Below are 17,327 nucleotides of genomic sequence, written 5' to 3'. Positions count from 1 at the left end.
AAAATATACACACAAACCATAATCATACGAATGCTGACTAGCAGTCAAACACACAGTACACTACACACTAGGACACCTACACACTGGTAACCATAATTATAGCTGGACACAAATTTGGTAATAAAATTCATTATTGTAATTTTACTGTACTTAAAACACCTCCCCCCACCCCTAGTATACAGACCTGCCTGCTGCTGTGTTCTTGTCCCCTGAGGCCATGCAGTAGCTCCCACTCTCTAGCGAACAGCTGCACTCTCTCAGTGTCACACTTGAGTACACTATCCAGTGCTAGTGTGTTGTCCCCGGTGACCTCTTGCTCCACGTGTAGTACACTCACACCAGCTGGTAGACGCAGCTCATGACACGCCATAGAGCGGAGGAGGGTGGACTTGCCAACATCTGCACGTGTGTGAGGGGGTGTGGTTAGGGCAGGGGAGAGACACACATGTATCACTACAAGTATGCTAGCTGCATGGTTAGATATCTGACACTATGTCCGGTTTAATGCTCAACCTGTGTGTGTGGGCGTGGCATAATAATTATACGTAATCATTAATTATTTTTATTGCACTATAATTATATAATAATTATTGGACGCTGGAATTCACCGAGCAATATTAAGCCACGTTAAAATTGTTTTTAGGCCTAAATCTTTGCACCAAGCTTAATTAACTATTGACTGTAACTCAGGGTCACAGCTTACACCAGTATCCCCCCTCCCCTACACACACACAGTAGGTACACTGACCAAGAGAAGCAACCTTGAGGGGAGCTCAGAGTGAAGTTGATCTCGACTCCAGTGCTGGAGGGGACATAGGGAAGTAAAACCACCGGTACCTTCAGCTTCCCCAGAGAGCTGGCTTTATGAAGGGAGCAGAAGAGTGTGAGGACCTTGGCTGCTATCAAGGCTGCCTTCATCTTGCATGATATCTAGTACAGTTTTCTGTGAGTCCACATGGCTTTCTGATCTCTGACCCCATATGCAACACCCCCTCATCTTGAGCAGCCCCTCCCCCACTTTGTTTGCAAGAATAATTATTAAATCTCTTTACACAAATTAATAATAACACACTCATGCACCAATACTAAGACTCAGAGTCCAATTGTTTGATGTGGTGTAACACAGTGTCCATGGAGGGTCTGTCCTGAGGTGATGAGTGGGTGGAGCTCCCGCCATACACCTTCCATACTCGATAGCAGACCAAGAAATACAGCAGCTTCAGGAAATCTGGCATTCACCACTTCACAAGCAAGCACTCCAAAACTGTACACATCATCTTTGTCCATGCACGAGACTGTGGTGGGAGGGAAAATTGGTTCAGGAAATTGATCACATAAACATAAATAACACAATCTACAATTAAATAGACAGTACAGTAGACTCTCGCTATTCCGGCTCTCTGAAATGCGGCCACCTCGATATACCGGCCATTTGGTTTGGCACGGAATGCTAGCTATATGTTTTCTGCACAAAACTCGACCTGAAGTACGGCCACCTCGCTATTCCGTTTTCCGGCCAGTGCTGTCTGTCCCAAACAAGGTTTTCAATGTAATTTTATATGTATATTACGGCCGGATATGACGTTTTGGGTGTGGTTTAGCAAATAAAATTGAATTACACTTAAATAGAGAACAGAATGATTCATTATCCTACATTATCCTCGAGACAAGAACCGCAAAAGTAGTCATTAGTTTCGAGGTAAGGTCGTTTTTAAGCCGCGGCTATTTCCTGAGCTACAGCCACCTCGCTATTCCGGCCAAGCTGCATGGTCCCAAGGGTGACCAGATTAACGAGAGTCTACTGTAGTAATAGACAGTAGTGTACAACACAGGAATAGGGACTGTACTATCCAATGAGAGGTTAACGGATTGTGAATGACACTGTACAAACTTGATTGTGTTGTAACTATAAATGGGAAATCAATCTATTGAGCGAATTTCGTAATTCGTAATTGAAAAGTCGCTGTATTTTAAACCCGATAATAATTATTATAGTACCAGGAGTTCATGCACTCCTGATGTAGTACAAAATGGGATATCATCATAATTATACACGTATAATAATTATTATTACAAGCCATGTACAAGACTATGTAGCTGGTAACCTACACAGGTTTAGAATTTAATATCGCATGCATGCATGCTGCAGAAAGGCTGCTATTCCGTGAAAATTAAATCGGCGAAAACCTTTCAACGGTCATTCTACGAAAGTTTATACCCTACCCGCTATACGGTATACAGTACACACTGACAGTGGTGTGCCCGGAATATCTTAATTTTTCAATCCTCCATCTCATAAATGATCCTAGTAAACTATAGGCCTTATTCTGTGAGCACATCTCTGAGTACAAGTATGGGCGGGAACAACAAGCGTGTGTGTGTTCATTATTTGGGAGGTAGTTATCATCATGCAAATTCTAACCATGTAATTCGAAAGCGAAAATAATACGAAAACGAAACGTCCAAAATTAGGGCCCACATTATAACTAACTACACATTATACACAAGTACCGTACTTATTCAATTTAAGGCGACCCTCCAAATATGCGACACCCTCGATCTTAGGCAATTTTCTGGCCTCTAAAAGTACCCAATTATTTTTTTATGTTGCGTCCTAAATAGAGGTCAAACCACGGCCTCGATTCCAGGGCGTCCTAAATAGAGGTCAAACCACAGCCTTGATTCCAGGCCGCTAGAAGTAATTTTAAGCAGCCTGTAATCGAGGATAGTAGAGTAACCTCCAATTAGATGCGACCCTCTAAATATGCAACACCAGGAATTTTTCTCAACCTCCAAAAGAAATGACCTCTCGTTTTGTAATTATTTTAATACGAATAAGTACATTACCTTGTTCTTGATGAAGGTTCCTCAGTAGTCCCTGTCCATGGACTCATGTCTTCAGTCTCCACCAATACAGACAAATAGTTTGACCACTTGCTCAGAGCTTCAAAACTGACTGCACAAGTTCTTCTCTTCTGTTTCTCTGGAAGCACCACGTGGTTTAGTAATGTATGTGTTATTGCACGTGACAGATTATTGTTTATTCTGCAGAGAAAGAGGGCGTATCTTGTTAGTTGCTGTATTTCTGTATCATGCTGTGAAGATACTGTACTGTACAGAGCCTCTGGATTATTATCAGTGAGTGCAGACAGCACTGTTTACTGCATGTACATGATTTAAATGGCATGATATAATTTGCACACACTAATTCTGACATAATATATAATTATTATACATTCATTGTTTATCTTATTCCACTCTCTACAGAGAAGATGTCTGACTATCTCACAATAGCAGATCTAGGAAAACTATACATAGCTACGTTTGATGCTCGAATCAAGTGGCGAAACTTCTTGCTAGTTCTTGAGATACCCTCGGATACCATCGACAGCATTGGGAAAGATTGGAGCAACAATCCTGATGACTGCTATCGTGAGGGTTTGAAAGAATGGCTGAAAGGTGGTGAGAGAAGCTGGGAAGATGTTATCAAAGCTTTATCAAGTCCCATTGTGGGCCACGTTTACATAGCCCAGACCATCGAGAAAGATCATCTACAGTCTACTGATGCAAGCAATCCTACTGATGTGAAGTCAGAGGGTAAGCACTAGTCAGCACAGGAATCATACAGTCATAATGCTTAGTTCGTTAGCTGCTATATATAATATAATATTCACCCCCCCCCCACACACACACACACACACACACACACACACACACACACATAATGTTCTACAGTTGACCAAAACCGCCAGAAGATCAACGATGATTTGACTGTTTTCTTAGACGAACCTCTTGGTAAAGGTGCATTTGGAGCAGTCTTCAAAGGCAGCTACAGGGGCGAGATATGTGCAGTCAAAGTGCTGCTTCATGATGCTATGGAGATGCAGGCAAGTATTCCAATCGGCAAAAACGAAGAAGCTAGCAATGCAATTGATCGTGAGAGTGATTTTCTCAAGTCGTTCCAGCACCCAAACGTTGTTCAGTTTTTGTCGACTGCCAAGCACCCCAAGTCAGGGAGTACAATCCTCGTTGTTGAGCTGATGGATTGCAATCTGAGATCCTATTTCTCCGGCCTTGATGAAGAGTCCCTCACTAGCGAATGTGAAATTAGCCTCTCCAAAGACATGGCTTGTGGTCTGGCCTACATTCACAGCAAGCAGATTATCCATCGTGACCTCTGTGGTGATAACGTCTTGCTGAAGCTTACACGACCAGTGCCTGTCGCAAAGATATCCGACTTTGGCATGTCACGGCTATACGATCCCTCCAAGCTTAGCCACACCCTCACAGCCATTGGTCACCGTATGGGGTATCTACCTCTCGAGGCTATTCGATTGGACAAGGATAATTACGATAATAGCTTGGATGTGTTCTCTCTTGGGGCGATTATGATGCAGATTGTTTGCAAGCTGAAGACGATCAAATCTGTGGAAGATCGATCATTCCATGTTGCCCAGATACCTCACACACACAGGTTGAGGAAGCTTATCGACAGTTGTTTGCAAGAAGACATGAGGAGGAGACCATCTGCCAGGGACATCTGTGAGTCAATGATAAGTATAATATTATTATGTGTTTTACGTTTCAGCTATCTGTAACCCTAACGAAAAAATCATGTCCGTCTATTAATGTTGGTATCGATTTTAGATACTTACCTGACAACAAGCTCGGACCCAGTGGAGGCAACAAAGAGGGAGTCAAAGGACACTGAACAAGTCAAGAAGGTGCGTACATGTAGTGTGATAATGAGATTCCTACAGCAACAATAGTATTGTACCTTAATATGCATGGATGCTGTCTCATGTGTTAAGCCGTAACTACACATCCGTTTGAGTGTGCCTATAATTATGTATACTTCCTTTAGTGAAGATTGTCTCGTTCTTTGTAGAATTTTCTCTAATGTTATTCACGTCTGTGTTTGATTTCCACCAACGTTCCCCTGTACAGGCACACATGGAACAGATTGGGCACAAAGATGCTGAGCTGGTCAGGAGAGACGCCATCATTCAACAGCAGAGACAGGTGAGACAAAATGCACCATTATATTATTGCAGAGCTATAGTAGAAGCTTTGATCTCTTATAATCGTACTGTACATTCTATTAGACTGGTGGGCGTGGCTTCTTAAGCTAATTAGAGAAAGTGATTTAGTGTGCATGCAATTATTGCTACAAGTAACACTCGCTTGTTAGTAGACACTATCCTAATTACACTCATTCATTATTCAGGGTCCCCCTCCCAGAGAGTTGAGACCTCCACTCACTCTGAAATGGAGAAGAGGAAAAGACATGCCAATCAAGATGGGTGGCTCGGTACAGAGTGTTGTTATCGGTGACACGGTGTATGTTGGTGGAGGTAATGCAGGCAATGATCGTGACATGTGTACAGTGATGAAGCTCGAGCACGATCAATGGACCAAACTACCAGAGTACACTGCCATGTACTTCGCTATGACATCACTCGCTAATCGACTAGTGCTGGTGGGAGGAAATAATCCAAGAAACAAAAAACGCACCAATCAGCTTGCAGTGTTTGAATCAGGGGAATGGACTCACCCGTACCCACCAATGAACATTGCTCGTGCTTACTCAACAGCTGTCTCCTTCAACAACCACATCATTGTAGCTGGTGGGTATAATGACAAAGTACGTATCTCCTCTGTGGAGGTGTTGGAGGTGGCATCAAGAAGATGGTACATTGCTCAGTCACTACTTAACCCACGATCAGTACTGAAATCGACTCTCATAGGAAACACCCTCTACCTAATGGGAGGGGTGGATCCCACTGGGCCAACCAAGATAGTGCACCACGTCGACCTCAATGAACTCATTGCAAAGGCCCTTTCCAACCTGGACACACCCACTCTTTGGCAGACCTTACAGGAAGTACCACTCAAGTTCTCAGCTCCTCTCAGTATTGGGAGGTCACTATTAGCCGTTAGTGGACAGGACGACAGACACAACACAAGTTCATCGATCCACCTCTACCAGCCTGACACCAGGAGGTGGGTGAAAGTGGGAGACCTGCCTACTGCACGATACTACTTCACATGCTCAGTACTTCCTAGTGGAGAGGTCATTGTAGCCGGAGGACAGACAAATTCATTTATTTATGCTCAAACTGTTGATTTCTTCTCTATAAGTGCTAATTAGTTATTTTTGTTATTGTTTCTCTTTAATTGTGCGATGAGCTTATATATAACGATTATATATTTTTTATCATGTTGAGAAAATTAAATTGCAACAGACTTTTAATTATAGTTATTATGATGACATGAAGTGGTACATACATAATTACATTGCCAGAAAATAGTACAAAAACAGACAAAATAATATTTAACAGTCTCATAACAAGTTCAGGTCCTTGGTTGGGGTCTTGTCCGAGGGTAGGGTGGACGCCTTCTCCCAGAATTCAAAGTCTATCTCATCTTCCGAGTCAGACAGTGAGGGATGGGGCTCGGGAACTGAGGGATTAAAGAGTCACATGATCACAGTCACACTGAGTGGCCAGTTTACGTGAGGCCCCTCTCTTTCTTAGCAGCATAGTAGGTTTAAAGGTGTGTGTGTGTGGGGGGGGGGTCGTACATGATTGTACATTGCACACCTTCAAATAGGACACACTATAGCTGACCTTGAATGACTTTAAGGGACTCTACAAAGTATGACACAAATGCATTTTCCAGCTAATGTACTCCGTACCTCTACCTCCATTCTCAGTGCCTCTTCTTGTCTCCTCAACACTTGGCAGGGCTGAAAAATGGCCGCATAACTGGGGGCCGGAAAAAATGAGGGGTGGAAAAATCAAACAATAGTACAGAAGACATGCAAATCGATCAGTCAATCTACAATTAGAACTAGAGCACTGAAGTGCTACCCTTGGCTGTTGACATAAATAATAAAGATCTATAGAAACCAGAGGAGTGTTATACAATAGTATAATATATGATCTGGCTAAGCAGCAAGTAACGGGAGCAATAAAATAAAACTAGACTATAGGCTGAAACTTTTGAGAACGAGTTTTAGTAGAATCATAACACTAATAGTATCTTATTGCACTAGATTATAATCTTACTTCAAGATATACAGTGAAACAGTATAGCTGTACTCTAGAGGTGGCATAGGTCCGCTATGGAGTCCATTAATTAACCTGACTGTATTCTATAATAATCTCTATAGAGTGACTAGAATAAGAAAAGCTTCACTACAACTCTACACACTAACTGACGTGACACAACTCACTAGTCGAGCCACTTTGATTTCTTGCTCTTGGACTTAAACAGAGCCGAGTCAGCACTCATCCAGTGCAACAGAGAACAGTTAGCTACTTAACTTCTTGGGAGGCAATAAAGAGAGTGATACTTTATCTGCATTCAAATGGTTGTATAGTGATATATACAGTGTTAGCATGTACCGTAGCAGGTGAGGTGCAACATTTCGCGTTTTTCGGGGCAGAGCAGCTAACGTGAACATTAAAACTAGCTATTGATGGGTGTGGTTTCCTAACATTGAAACATGAATATTAGACCCCATGAACATTTCTGATAGCCCAAGAGCCGCTATACAGCAAAACTAAGGATTATGATGACTGTTTTACAAAACACTACACGATGACCTTTACCTAGTATGCTCCAATATAATACTAAGATCTTACCTAACATAACACGTTATAATAACAGTAAGTAAATTACATGACCTTTACCTAGTATGCTCTAATAGCGAGAGGTACTTCTCTTTGTACTCATTTTCCCGCTCCTTCTCAAAGTCCTTACGTAAACTTTTACCTCCAGTTTGGTGACAAAAGCAGAAACGGAATTATTTTGCTGGTTGGTGGCAACATTCCTGTCGTATGAATTGCATTTTATGACGTGTTCAAATAGTTATTCATGGACACAGGCACGTAAACCACAAATTAGAACTAACAATTAACAAACGCATATAAATAAGCATAATCACAATTTGCAGAACGGAGCTTTGACTCCAACATGGTCTCAGACAAGGCCCAAGGCTACGACCCAAAGGCCCCATCAGGCAGAAATATGACTTGTGCATAAACAAATGGCTCTGGCCAAACACAAAAAGTGTGAAAACTCCTAATATTGATTCCAGTAGGACACTTCTAGGGGAGTTGTCCTTTTGGGTACTACAGAGCATTTATAAAGTCCACTGCTAAGCAACAATTATACAACCAACTGAAAATGCATTCTCAATATGCAATAATAATTAGATGTCCTTTTTGCCAGCTAGTTTCGTAGTTCTGGATGGGGATCAATCCCGTACAATGATAATACTAAGATCATGATGGCAGATTGTTCATGCATGCACGAGCTCAAAGACAGATTATTATGGCCTGGGGGTATGCACATTTTGACATTCGAAATTCGGGAAAAGCCTATTTCACAATTATAATATGATTGCATTTACCGGAGAGGTGTGGAGGAGGCAGTGACCACTGGAGAGAAGCTTGCTCTCGGAGGTTAGAACTCTTAGGCATTCAGGTTGAACTTGACGTCTTTGCATTGGGGTTCAGCTTGAACATGGCCCTGAGGACTTGCAAACTCAGTACACATACACATACATGTATGTACTAAATTATGCGTGTTATTTAAATATTGTCCACGCTTATTTTCCACAATTTGGGAATGAATTTCATATTGATTTAAGCACACTATGCACTATAAAGAAGCTACCGTATATAGCGGGTATATTTCGAGGGTATTAAAAAGGTAGACTGGCGCGTAGTGCGAGCGACTGGCCAACTGCTTATCAGTCACTCGTCTCAGCGGAATATATGGATCATAATTATGACACTACCAAGAATATCATTATAGATAATGTGGTTAAATTTTGCTACGAGATTTAGCTACTATGGAATGTATTGAATCCCCTGAAGTGTAAGTGCGGTTACAATTACAGGGCTAATATGACGTTGAGCAATCTGATAGGCTGCAATGCTCGTTGCAGCTGAGACGAGTGACTGATAGGCAGTTTGCCAGTCCCTCGCGTGCGTAGGCTCCTCTACATACATGTACTATTTACTAGTTTACAACAGTTTTTCCGGACCATCCAAATACAATACTTGGGTACAGTGAACATGAAAATGTTGGCAGTAGGTATATCCTATCAGGCTATTAAATAACAACACTATCACTCACTCATCATCCTGAGTTTGTCATCAGACTTGCATCTTTACGAGCAGCTTCGTCATGTAGGATCATCTGATTGGCCAGGAACTTGCCATCCCCACCTCCTCAGCAATGGTCTCTCTCCATGGTCCTGGCTATGTCACTGTGGTCTACAAATTATAGGGCTGGACAAAGCCTCCACCTAACACTGAGACAATAGTAGCCATTTGCTCCACGCTTCAAAATGACCACGTGGTTTGCTGATTCAGCAGTTATTTGCATGTGATTGAATAAGAAAAGGGGCGTATCTTGTGTAGCTGTCAAGCTAGCTAGCTGGGTCAACTTTTAATACTAGCAATGTTTTCTTTGCGAGATGATGCTGACTTGAGGGAGTTTGTGCTGGAGAATGTGGAGCACTTTGGAGAGGAGAGAGTTCTAGGAACTGGCTCCTATGGCTCTGTTCAAGAGGTCAGTCACTGCATGCTCTGTTTCTGTGCACTGTCTCTAGTGTATCTGCTAGCTATTCAAGTGTGACTGCCTCCATGCACAGGTGATGATCAATGGTGAGGTGTATGCAGCCAAGAAGATCCACGAGGTTCTCCTGGAGACGGACGAGCGTGGTGGAGTGGCCAACCTAGCTGGGAACTACCGCCGAGAGTGTCGACTCATGGCTCGCATCCGTCACCCCAACATCACCCAGTTCATTGGGCTGTGTTTCGTGACTGGCTCTCGACTGCCCCTCCTGGTCATGGAGAGGCTGGACTCAAGTCTGGACGATCTCCTGGAGTCCACCCCCAACATCCCCCTCTCTGTCACCCAGTACATTCTGGTCTGTGTGGCTCGAGGGCTGCTCCACCTGCATCGTGAGTCCGTGGTCCATCGTGACCTCACTGCCAGGAACGTCCTGCTGACGGCATCTCTGAGAGCCAAGATCACAGACTTTGGTAACTCTCGTATCGTGAATCTGGAGCCTGGTCGACTGGCCAGGACTCTGACGAGGTTTCCTGGGACACTGGTGTACATGCCGCCCGAGGCCCTCTCTGACAGAGGTCACAGTGTGTACGGACCCAGTCTGGACGTCTTCTCTTTCGGAGTGCTACAACTGTTTGCACTCACACAAGTATGTGTGTAGTTAATGATATTCATAGGTTAGATTCCTGGTGACCATACATGCAGTGAATTACCTTATAAGTATTGTGGTTGTATGTGTTGGGGAGATCCCCCTTTAATATTGTTGACCTTCAGCGAATGCATTTTGTATGTATGATTGTGAATATACGTGCACTCATTTTCTCCATACATACAGACATACATAAAAACAATCATGACAGTCAGTATTCACATGTTCTTCCACTCGTGTCATTGGACTAGGTGTTTCCAGGAGATCTCCTTGCCCCCACGTACAGTGACCCCAACGACCCAGACCACCTCCTGGCTCGCTCAGAGTTTGAGCGTCGAGATCCCTACACGGCTCTCCTTGAGAGGAGTCTGGTGGGTGGACGTGAGCACCCTCTGTTTGGTCTGGTGAGGGAGTGTCTGGCCAACACCCCAGAGAGAAGACCGACCACCGCTGAGCTCCTCTCGTCTCTGGAGGAGGTGGGGAGGGAGATGGACGGAGGACTGCTCCAGCTGGACATTGGACGAGTGAAGACTGTCAGGATCCTCAAGGCAAAGGAGAAGAGGATAGAGGCTCTACAGGTGAGTCCAGTCCAGTGAGCTAGTGGGTGCAAGGGTCTGACACTGCATGCTGTACTCTGTTCTCAGAGAGAGGTGGTCCAGAAGGACAGGATACTGGAGAGGAAAGATGAGCAAATTACTGAGAAAGATGTACTTCTAGTGCAAAAAGACAACCAACTTGAACAGCAAGGATACCAGTTGGAACAGAATGCTGCACTTCTGGCACAAAAAGATGAGCTACTTGTTCAGGAAGTAGCTGACAAAGATACTCAGCTTGCTAGACAGCAACAGGTCAGCAGAACCAGTTTATTTTGTTCATTATAAGCTATTTTGTTCAACGAGCTAACATGTTGATAACCTTTTTTTCACTTTATACAGATATTGAATAGTGTCCGTGCTAATGCTGCCACCAAAGATGGTATGATTTCTGACAAGAACAGACAACTCAGTGAACAAGAGTCAAGGATCGCTGATCTCATTTCCCAGAGAGAGGCTGCTCTAGTTGAGAGGGCCGCTCTCTTACAGGTATTATAGTAGTCACCAAATGCACACACTCTTATACGCTAGTATTATACTCAATAATGATATTTGTTTGCGTACATATAGCTAAGTGTGTCGATGAGATTCCAACAATAGTATTATACCTCAACAATTGATGCTATTGTATAAATCATGCTAAGCTGCTAACTACACATCCGTTTGAGTGTGCCTATAATTATGTACTTCCTTTAGCAGAAATTGTTGTTTGTTCTCGTTCTGTTGTAGAATTTCCACTAATGATATTCACGTCTGTGTTTTAGATTTCCACCAACGTTCCTCTGTACAGGCACACAGGGAACAAATTGGGCACAAAGATGCTGAGCTGGTCAGGAGAGACGCCATCATTCAACAGCAGAGACAGGTGAGACAAAATGCACCATTATATTATTGCAGAGCTATAGTAGAAGCTTTGATCTCTTATAATCGTACTGTACATTCTATTAGACTGGTGGGCGTGGCCTCTTAAGCTAATTAGAGAAAGTGATTTAGTGTGCATGCAATCATTGCTACAAGTAACACTCGCTTGTTAGTAGACACTATCCTAATTACACTCATTCATTATTCAGGGTCCCCCTACCAGAGAGTTGAGACTTCCACTCACTCTGAAATGGAGAAGAGGAAAAGACATGCCAATCAAGATGGGTGACTCGGTACACAGTGTTGTTATCGGTGACACGGTGTATGTTGGTGGAGGTCATACAGGCTATGATCGTGACATATGTATAGTGATGAAGCTCGAGCAAGATCAATGGACCAAACTACCAGAGTACACTGCCTATTGGTTCGCTATGACATCACTCGCTAATCGACTAGTGCTGGTGGGAGGAGAGGATCCAAGAAACAATTACAAACGCACCAATCAGCTTGCAGTGTTTGAATCAGGGGAATGGACTCACCCGTACCCACCAATGAACATTGCTCGTTCTTCCTCAACAGCTGTCTCCTTCAACAACCACATCATTGTAGCTGGTGGGGGTGATGATAAAGGATATGCCTCCTCTGTGGAGGTGTTGGATGTGGCATCAAGAAGATGGTACATTGCTCAGTCACTACCTAACCCACGATCAGTACTGAAATCAACTCTCATAGGAAACACCCTCTACCTAATGGGAGGGTATGAACACACTGGGGCAACCAAGACAGTGCACCACGTCGACCTCAATGAACTTATTGCAAAGGCCCTTTCCAACCAGGACACACCCACTCTCTGGCAGACTTTACAGGAAGTACCACTCCTGTGTTCTGCTCCTCTCAGTATTGGGAGTTCACTATTAGCCGTTGGTGGACGGGACGACAGAGTCAACTCAAGTTCATCGATCCACCTCTACCAGCCTGACACCAGGAGGTGGGTGAAAGTGGGAGACCTTCCTACTGTACGATACAACTGCACAAGCTCAGTACTTCCTAGTGGAGAGGTCATTGTAGCCGGAGGAGAGACAAAACTGTTTACTTTTATTCAAACTGTTGATTTCTTCTCTATAAGTGCTAATTAGTTATTTTGTTATTGTAATTGTGCGATGAGTTTATCATGTTGAGAAAATTAAGTTGCAACAGAATTTTATCGCATATAATTATAGTTATCATGATGACATGAAGTGGTACATACATAATTACATTGCCAGAAAATAGTACAAAAACAGACAAAATAATATTTAACAGTCTCATAACAAGTTCAGGTCCTTGGTTGGGGTCTTGTCCGAGGGTAGGGTGGACGCCTTCTCCCAGAATCCAAAATCTCTCCTCTTCCGAGTCAAACAGTGAGGGGTGGGGCTCGGGAACTGAGGGGTTAAAGAGTCACATGGACACAGTCACACTGAGGGACCAGTTTACGTGAGGCCCCTCTCTTTCTTAACAGCATAGTAGGCCTAAAGGTGTGTGTGGGGGGGGGGGGTCGTACATGATTGTACATTGCACACCTTCAAATAGGACACACTATAGCTGACCTTGAATGACTTTAAGGGACTCTACAAAGTATGACACAAATGCATTTTCTAGCTAATGTACTCTGTACCTCTACCTCCATTCTCAGTGCCTCTTCTTGTCTCTTCAACACTTGGCCGGGCTGAAAAATGGCCGCATAACTGGGGGCCGGAAAAGATGAGGGGTGGAAAAATCAAACAATAGTACAGAAGACAAATCGATCAGAATTAGAACTAGAGCACTGAAGTGCTACCCTCGGCTGTTGACATAAATAATAAAGATCTATAGAAACCAGAGGAGTGTTATACAATAGTATATATGATCTATATAAAATCTATATAAAATAAAACTAGACTATAGGCTGAAACTTTTGAGAACGAGTTTTATAACACTAATAGTATCTTATTGCACTAGATTATAATCTTACTTCAAGATATACAGTGAAACAGTATAGCTGTACTCTAGAGGTGGCATAGGTCCGCTATGGAGTCCATTAATTAACCTGACTGTATTCTATAATAATCTCTATAGAGTGACTAGAATAAGAAAAGCTTCACTACAACTCTACACACTAACTGACGTGACACAACTCACTAGTCGAGCCACTTTGATTTCTTGCTCTTGGACTTAAACAGAGCCGAGTCAGCACTCATCCTGTGCAACAGAGAAACATTATTATTAATCAACTAACATTGTTAGTACAAATACACAGTGTTAGTATGTATTAGCCTTTGATTGCATGAACACTAATTATCCGCTCATGCAAGCGTGTAATCAGAGACTAATTGCTTGAGCTGCACTGCACCTGTCGAACCTCCTCTGGATACACAGTGTTAGTATGTATTAGCAGTTATTAAAGTTATAATGACCGCTTTACAAACACTACACGATGACCCTTTACCTAATCTGCTCCAATAGTGAGAGGTACTTCTCTTTGTACTCATTTCTCTCCCTCAGCACACGGGCCACCTCCAGCCTCGACACACGTATGTCCTCCTTATATATATGGCCTCTCACACTCACACTCAACTATAGGGACACCACACACAACACATGTACTGGTATACAATATGTACGTACTTACATTATGAATACTAGAATAATCGTAAGAGTCAGTTAGAGTGAGCAGCATAGTAGGCCTAAAGGTGTGTGTGTGTGTGTGTGGGGGGGTCGCACGTTATTACACTACACATTACAATGTCACCCTCCATGTTAACAACACTCCATACCATGTTGAAATTGATCTCACATCATGCACCCAATGCACACACACAAGATCACAAAATGTGGAGCTTACCAGCTCTACAGCATATGCGTTTTTTTAACAAGGAATCGAATGGTATATAAGATATACCTTTCAAACGTCGCCATCAAAGTTCATTGAGCTACAAAACTAATTTGGACACAACCAAGGATAATAGCTGATGGTCCAAGGCCGAAATATTACACCAAAGAAATTTTGGATTGAAGCACATTATTTGAAAGTCTGTTTCTAAGCTTTAAGCAAATAATATAAATTTTGACATTGGATCAAAGGTAATAAAGTTATGGCTGTTTAAAATAATGTGGTTAACTACCCCTCCCCTCAAGAAGAGTATGTTAGATCTTTAATAGTTACTAAAGCACCCTAACTACAAACAAAAGGATTATATGTACTACCCTCGTTCACCGGCCTACCCTGGGATCCAGGCTATAATTATATGTACATGACATAATTATGTACAGTACATGACCTTGCAGTATTGACCCTAAACACACACCTGGCATGGGTACATACTGTCAAGGAGGTCATGATGAACACACACTAACCTGAGGAGATAGGTTCTCCCTGGAGAGTACGGAGGGCAGGTACTGGTTGGAGGAGGCCGTGAGAACAGCTGCACCAGACACACCTCCCAGTCTCACACACACTAGAGCTGCACAACAGACACACCAGGATGGAGCATGCCCAGTTTCCTAATCACCTTCCCACATACACACACCTCTGCACAACGGCCCGGGAACTAGGTAGAGTCTGTGGAGTGTGTGTGCAGGGGAGGGGGCGGTAAACACAAGCAGTGCAGAAGTGTGGGCAGTGAGCAAGTGTAGTTGTAGAAATAAATTTTATGACAAAATAATCTTCCAGTGGATTCAACACATACACTTCAAAAACTTCACGGCCACTAATTCCCAACAAACTGGACTGAATGCATATGTAGTTCCTTCACAAGTCCCTAACACACATACACAGCTGTGCTTATGCAACCCTCACCTTTAGCTGCCTTGAGGAAGTATCTACTGCCATCTTTGGTGAAGGACACCTCCAGCAGCTACATGACATGGTCCAGTAGTCCATGGACACTTCAAACCCGGGGGTACGACTATAATACACTGCACACAACCGACGATGGTTCCGTGTTCCCACATCTACAGCATAGGACACACAAATTAGTGAGCTTTGGCACTGCGAGCAATTAGCGGTTTTAAGACACTTTAATTGTATACAATAGTGCTTTCTCAAAGCTACAGAATGCGTCTTTGAGTTTTTTAAATAGGACGTTCCTAATACAAGTTATGGCCTCTAAAAGATAGCTCTAAAAACAAACCTGATTTTTCAACAGCCATTAACTTTAATACCGTTGATCCAATGTCAAAAATGTTATGATTTTCTGAAAGCTTAGAAAGAGACCTTTCAAATGATGTGTTTCGATCAAAAATTTTGTTGGGGCCCTAATTTGTAATTTTCCGCCTTGGACCATGGGCTATTTTTCATGGTATGGCCAAATTGGCAAATACTTTTATCTCTCAAATATAAACTTTGATGACACCATTTGAAAGGTCTCTTTCTAAGCTTTCAGAAAATCAGAAAATCACAAATTTGGTCATTATTGTAATTTTACTGTACTTAAAACACCTCCCCCCACCCCAAGGTACACAGACCAGCCTGCTGCTGTGTTCTTGTCCCCTGAGGCCATGCAGTAGCTCTCCCTCTCTAGCGAGCAGCTGCACTCTTTCAGTGTTACACTCGAGTACACTATCCAGTGCTAGTGTGTTGTCCCCGGTGACCTCTTGCTCCACGTGTAGTACACTCACACCAGCTGGTAGACGCAGCTCATGACACGCCATAGAGCGGAGGAGGGTGGACTTGCCAACACCTGCACGTGTGTGAGGGGGTGTGGTTAGGGCAGGGGAGAGACACACATGTATCACTACAAGTATGCTAGCTGCATGGTTAGATATCTGATACTATGTCCGGTTTAATGCTCAACCTGTGTGTGTGTGTGGCATAATAATTATACGTAATCATTAATTATTTTTATTGCACTATAATTATATAATAATTATTGGACGCTGGAATTCACCGAGCAATATTAAGCCACGTTAAAATTGTTTTCAGGCCTAAATCTTTGCACCAAGCTTAATTAACTATTGACTGTAACTCAGGGTCACAGCTTACACCAGTATCCCCCCTCCCCTACACACACACAGTAGGTACACTGACCAAAAGAAGCAACCTTGAGGGGAGCTCAGAGTGAAGTTGACCTTGACTCCAGTGCTGGAGAGGACATAGGGAAGTAAAACCACCGGTACCTTCAGCTTCCCCAGAGAGCTGGCTTTATGAAGGGAGCAGACGCGAGTGTGAGGACCGTGGCTGCTATCAAGGCTGCCTTCATCTTGCATGATATCTAGTACAGTTTTCAGTGAGTCCACATGGCTTTCTGATCTCTGACCCCATATGCAACACCCCCTCATCTTGAGCAGCCCCTCCCCCACTTTGTTTGCAAGAATAATTATTAAATCTCTTTACACAAATTAATAATAACACACTCATGCACCAATACTAAGACTCAGAGTCCAATTGTTTGATGTGGTGTAACACAGTGTCCATGGAGGGTCTGTCCTGAGGTGATGAGTGGGTGGAGCTCCCGCCATACACCTTCCATACTCGATAGCAGACCAAGAAATACAGCAGCTTCAGGAAATCTGGCATTCACCACTTCTCAAGCAAGCACTCCAAAACTGTACACATCATCTTTGTCCATGCACGAGACTGTGGGGGGAGGGAAAATTGGTTCAGGAAATTGATCACA

General features: G+C 43.1%; 3 protein-coding genes and 2 long non-coding RNA genes across 7 annotated transcripts in view; 2 read left to right on the top strand and 3 right to left on the bottom strand.

Annotated features, from left to right (window-relative positions):
* The window catches only part of LOC135352059 (uncharacterized), a gene marked incomplete in the record, with an annotated part of 851,949 nt that overhangs the window by 705,079 nt on the left and 129,543 nt on the right, over positions 1-17,327 (bottom strand).
* On the top strand, positions 3,040-6,222 carry LOC135352092 (uncharacterized). The gene is made up of 6 exons (XM_064551257.1): positions 3,040-3,138; positions 3,268-3,597; positions 3,736-4,542; positions 4,648-4,724; positions 4,948-5,022; positions 5,228-6,222. The coding sequence occupies exons 2-6, from the start codon at positions 3,273-3,275 to the stop codon at positions 6,149-6,151; spliced, it is 2,208 nt and encodes a 735-aa protein (XP_064407327.1). The 5' UTR covers positions 3,040-3,138; positions 3,268-3,272; the 3' UTR covers positions 6,152-6,222.
* LOC135352196 (uncharacterized) lies at positions 6,196-8,559 on the bottom strand. Its single transcript, XR_010399675.1, has 4 exons — positions 8,420-8,559; positions 7,238-7,837; positions 6,698-6,767; positions 6,196-6,462 (listed from the first exon to the last, which is right to left on the bottom strand). It is a non-coding gene; the product is annotated as an uncharacterized LOC135352196 (long non-coding RNA).
* The window catches only part of LOC135352078 (uncharacterized), a 46,416-nt gene continuing 38,298 nt past the window's right edge, over positions 9,210-17,327 (top strand). Inside the window, exons 1-7 of one of the 3 annotated variants that reach the window (XM_064551214.1) lie at positions 9,210-9,588; positions 9,671-10,240; positions 10,492-10,818; positions 10,885-11,088; positions 11,176-11,322; positions 11,624-11,698; positions 11,904-12,893. In XM_064551214.1, coding sequence (XP_064407284.1) covers positions 9,478-9,588; positions 9,671-10,240; positions 10,492-10,818; positions 10,885-11,088; positions 11,176-11,322; positions 11,624-11,698; positions 11,904-12,830 — 2,361 coding nt within the window. In that variant the 5' untranslated portion in view covers positions 9,210-9,477 and the 3' untranslated portion in view covers positions 12,831-12,893. Of the gene's footprint in view, positions 9,589-9,670; positions 10,241-10,491; positions 10,819-10,884; positions 11,089-11,175; positions 11,323-11,623; positions 11,699-11,903; positions 12,894-17,327 lie in introns of those variants that run through there. The other 2 variants (XM_064551218.1, XM_064551216.1) reach the window with 2 other exon arrangements.
* LOC135352177 (uncharacterized) lies at positions 13,674-16,979 on the bottom strand. Its single transcript, XR_010399648.1, has 4 exons — positions 16,739-16,979; positions 15,509-16,391; positions 15,067-15,271; positions 13,674-14,396 (listed from the first exon to the last, which is right to left on the bottom strand). It is a non-coding gene; the product is annotated as an uncharacterized LOC135352177 (long non-coding RNA).

This window comes from Halichondria panicea, chromosome 1, assembly GCF_963675165.1.
Source record: "Halichondria panicea chromosome 1, odHalPani1.1, whole genome shotgun sequence".
Taxonomy (NCBI): domain Eukaryota; kingdom Metazoa; phylum Porifera; class Demospongiae; order Suberitida; family Halichondriidae; genus Halichondria; species Halichondria panicea.
Note: the sequence above shows the minus strand (reverse complement) of the source record. Positions and strands in the feature narration are given on the sequence as shown.

What these genes read in the sequence shown, in the direction of transcription:
- LOC135352092 (XM_064551257.1), top strand. Translation starts at nt 3,273, where the DNA reads ATGTCTGACTATCTCACAATAGCAGATCTAGGAAAACTATACATAGCT. An exon ending in ACCATCTGCCAGGGACATCT is followed by an intron (nt 4,543 to 4,647) that starts GTGAGTCAATGA and finishes TATCGATTTTAG; the next exon opens with ATACTTACCTGACAACAAGC. An exon ending in TCATTCAACAGCAGAGACAG is followed by an intron (nt 5,023 to 5,227) that starts GTGAGACAAAAT and finishes TTCATTATTCAG; the next exon opens with GGTCCCCCTCCCAGAGAGTT.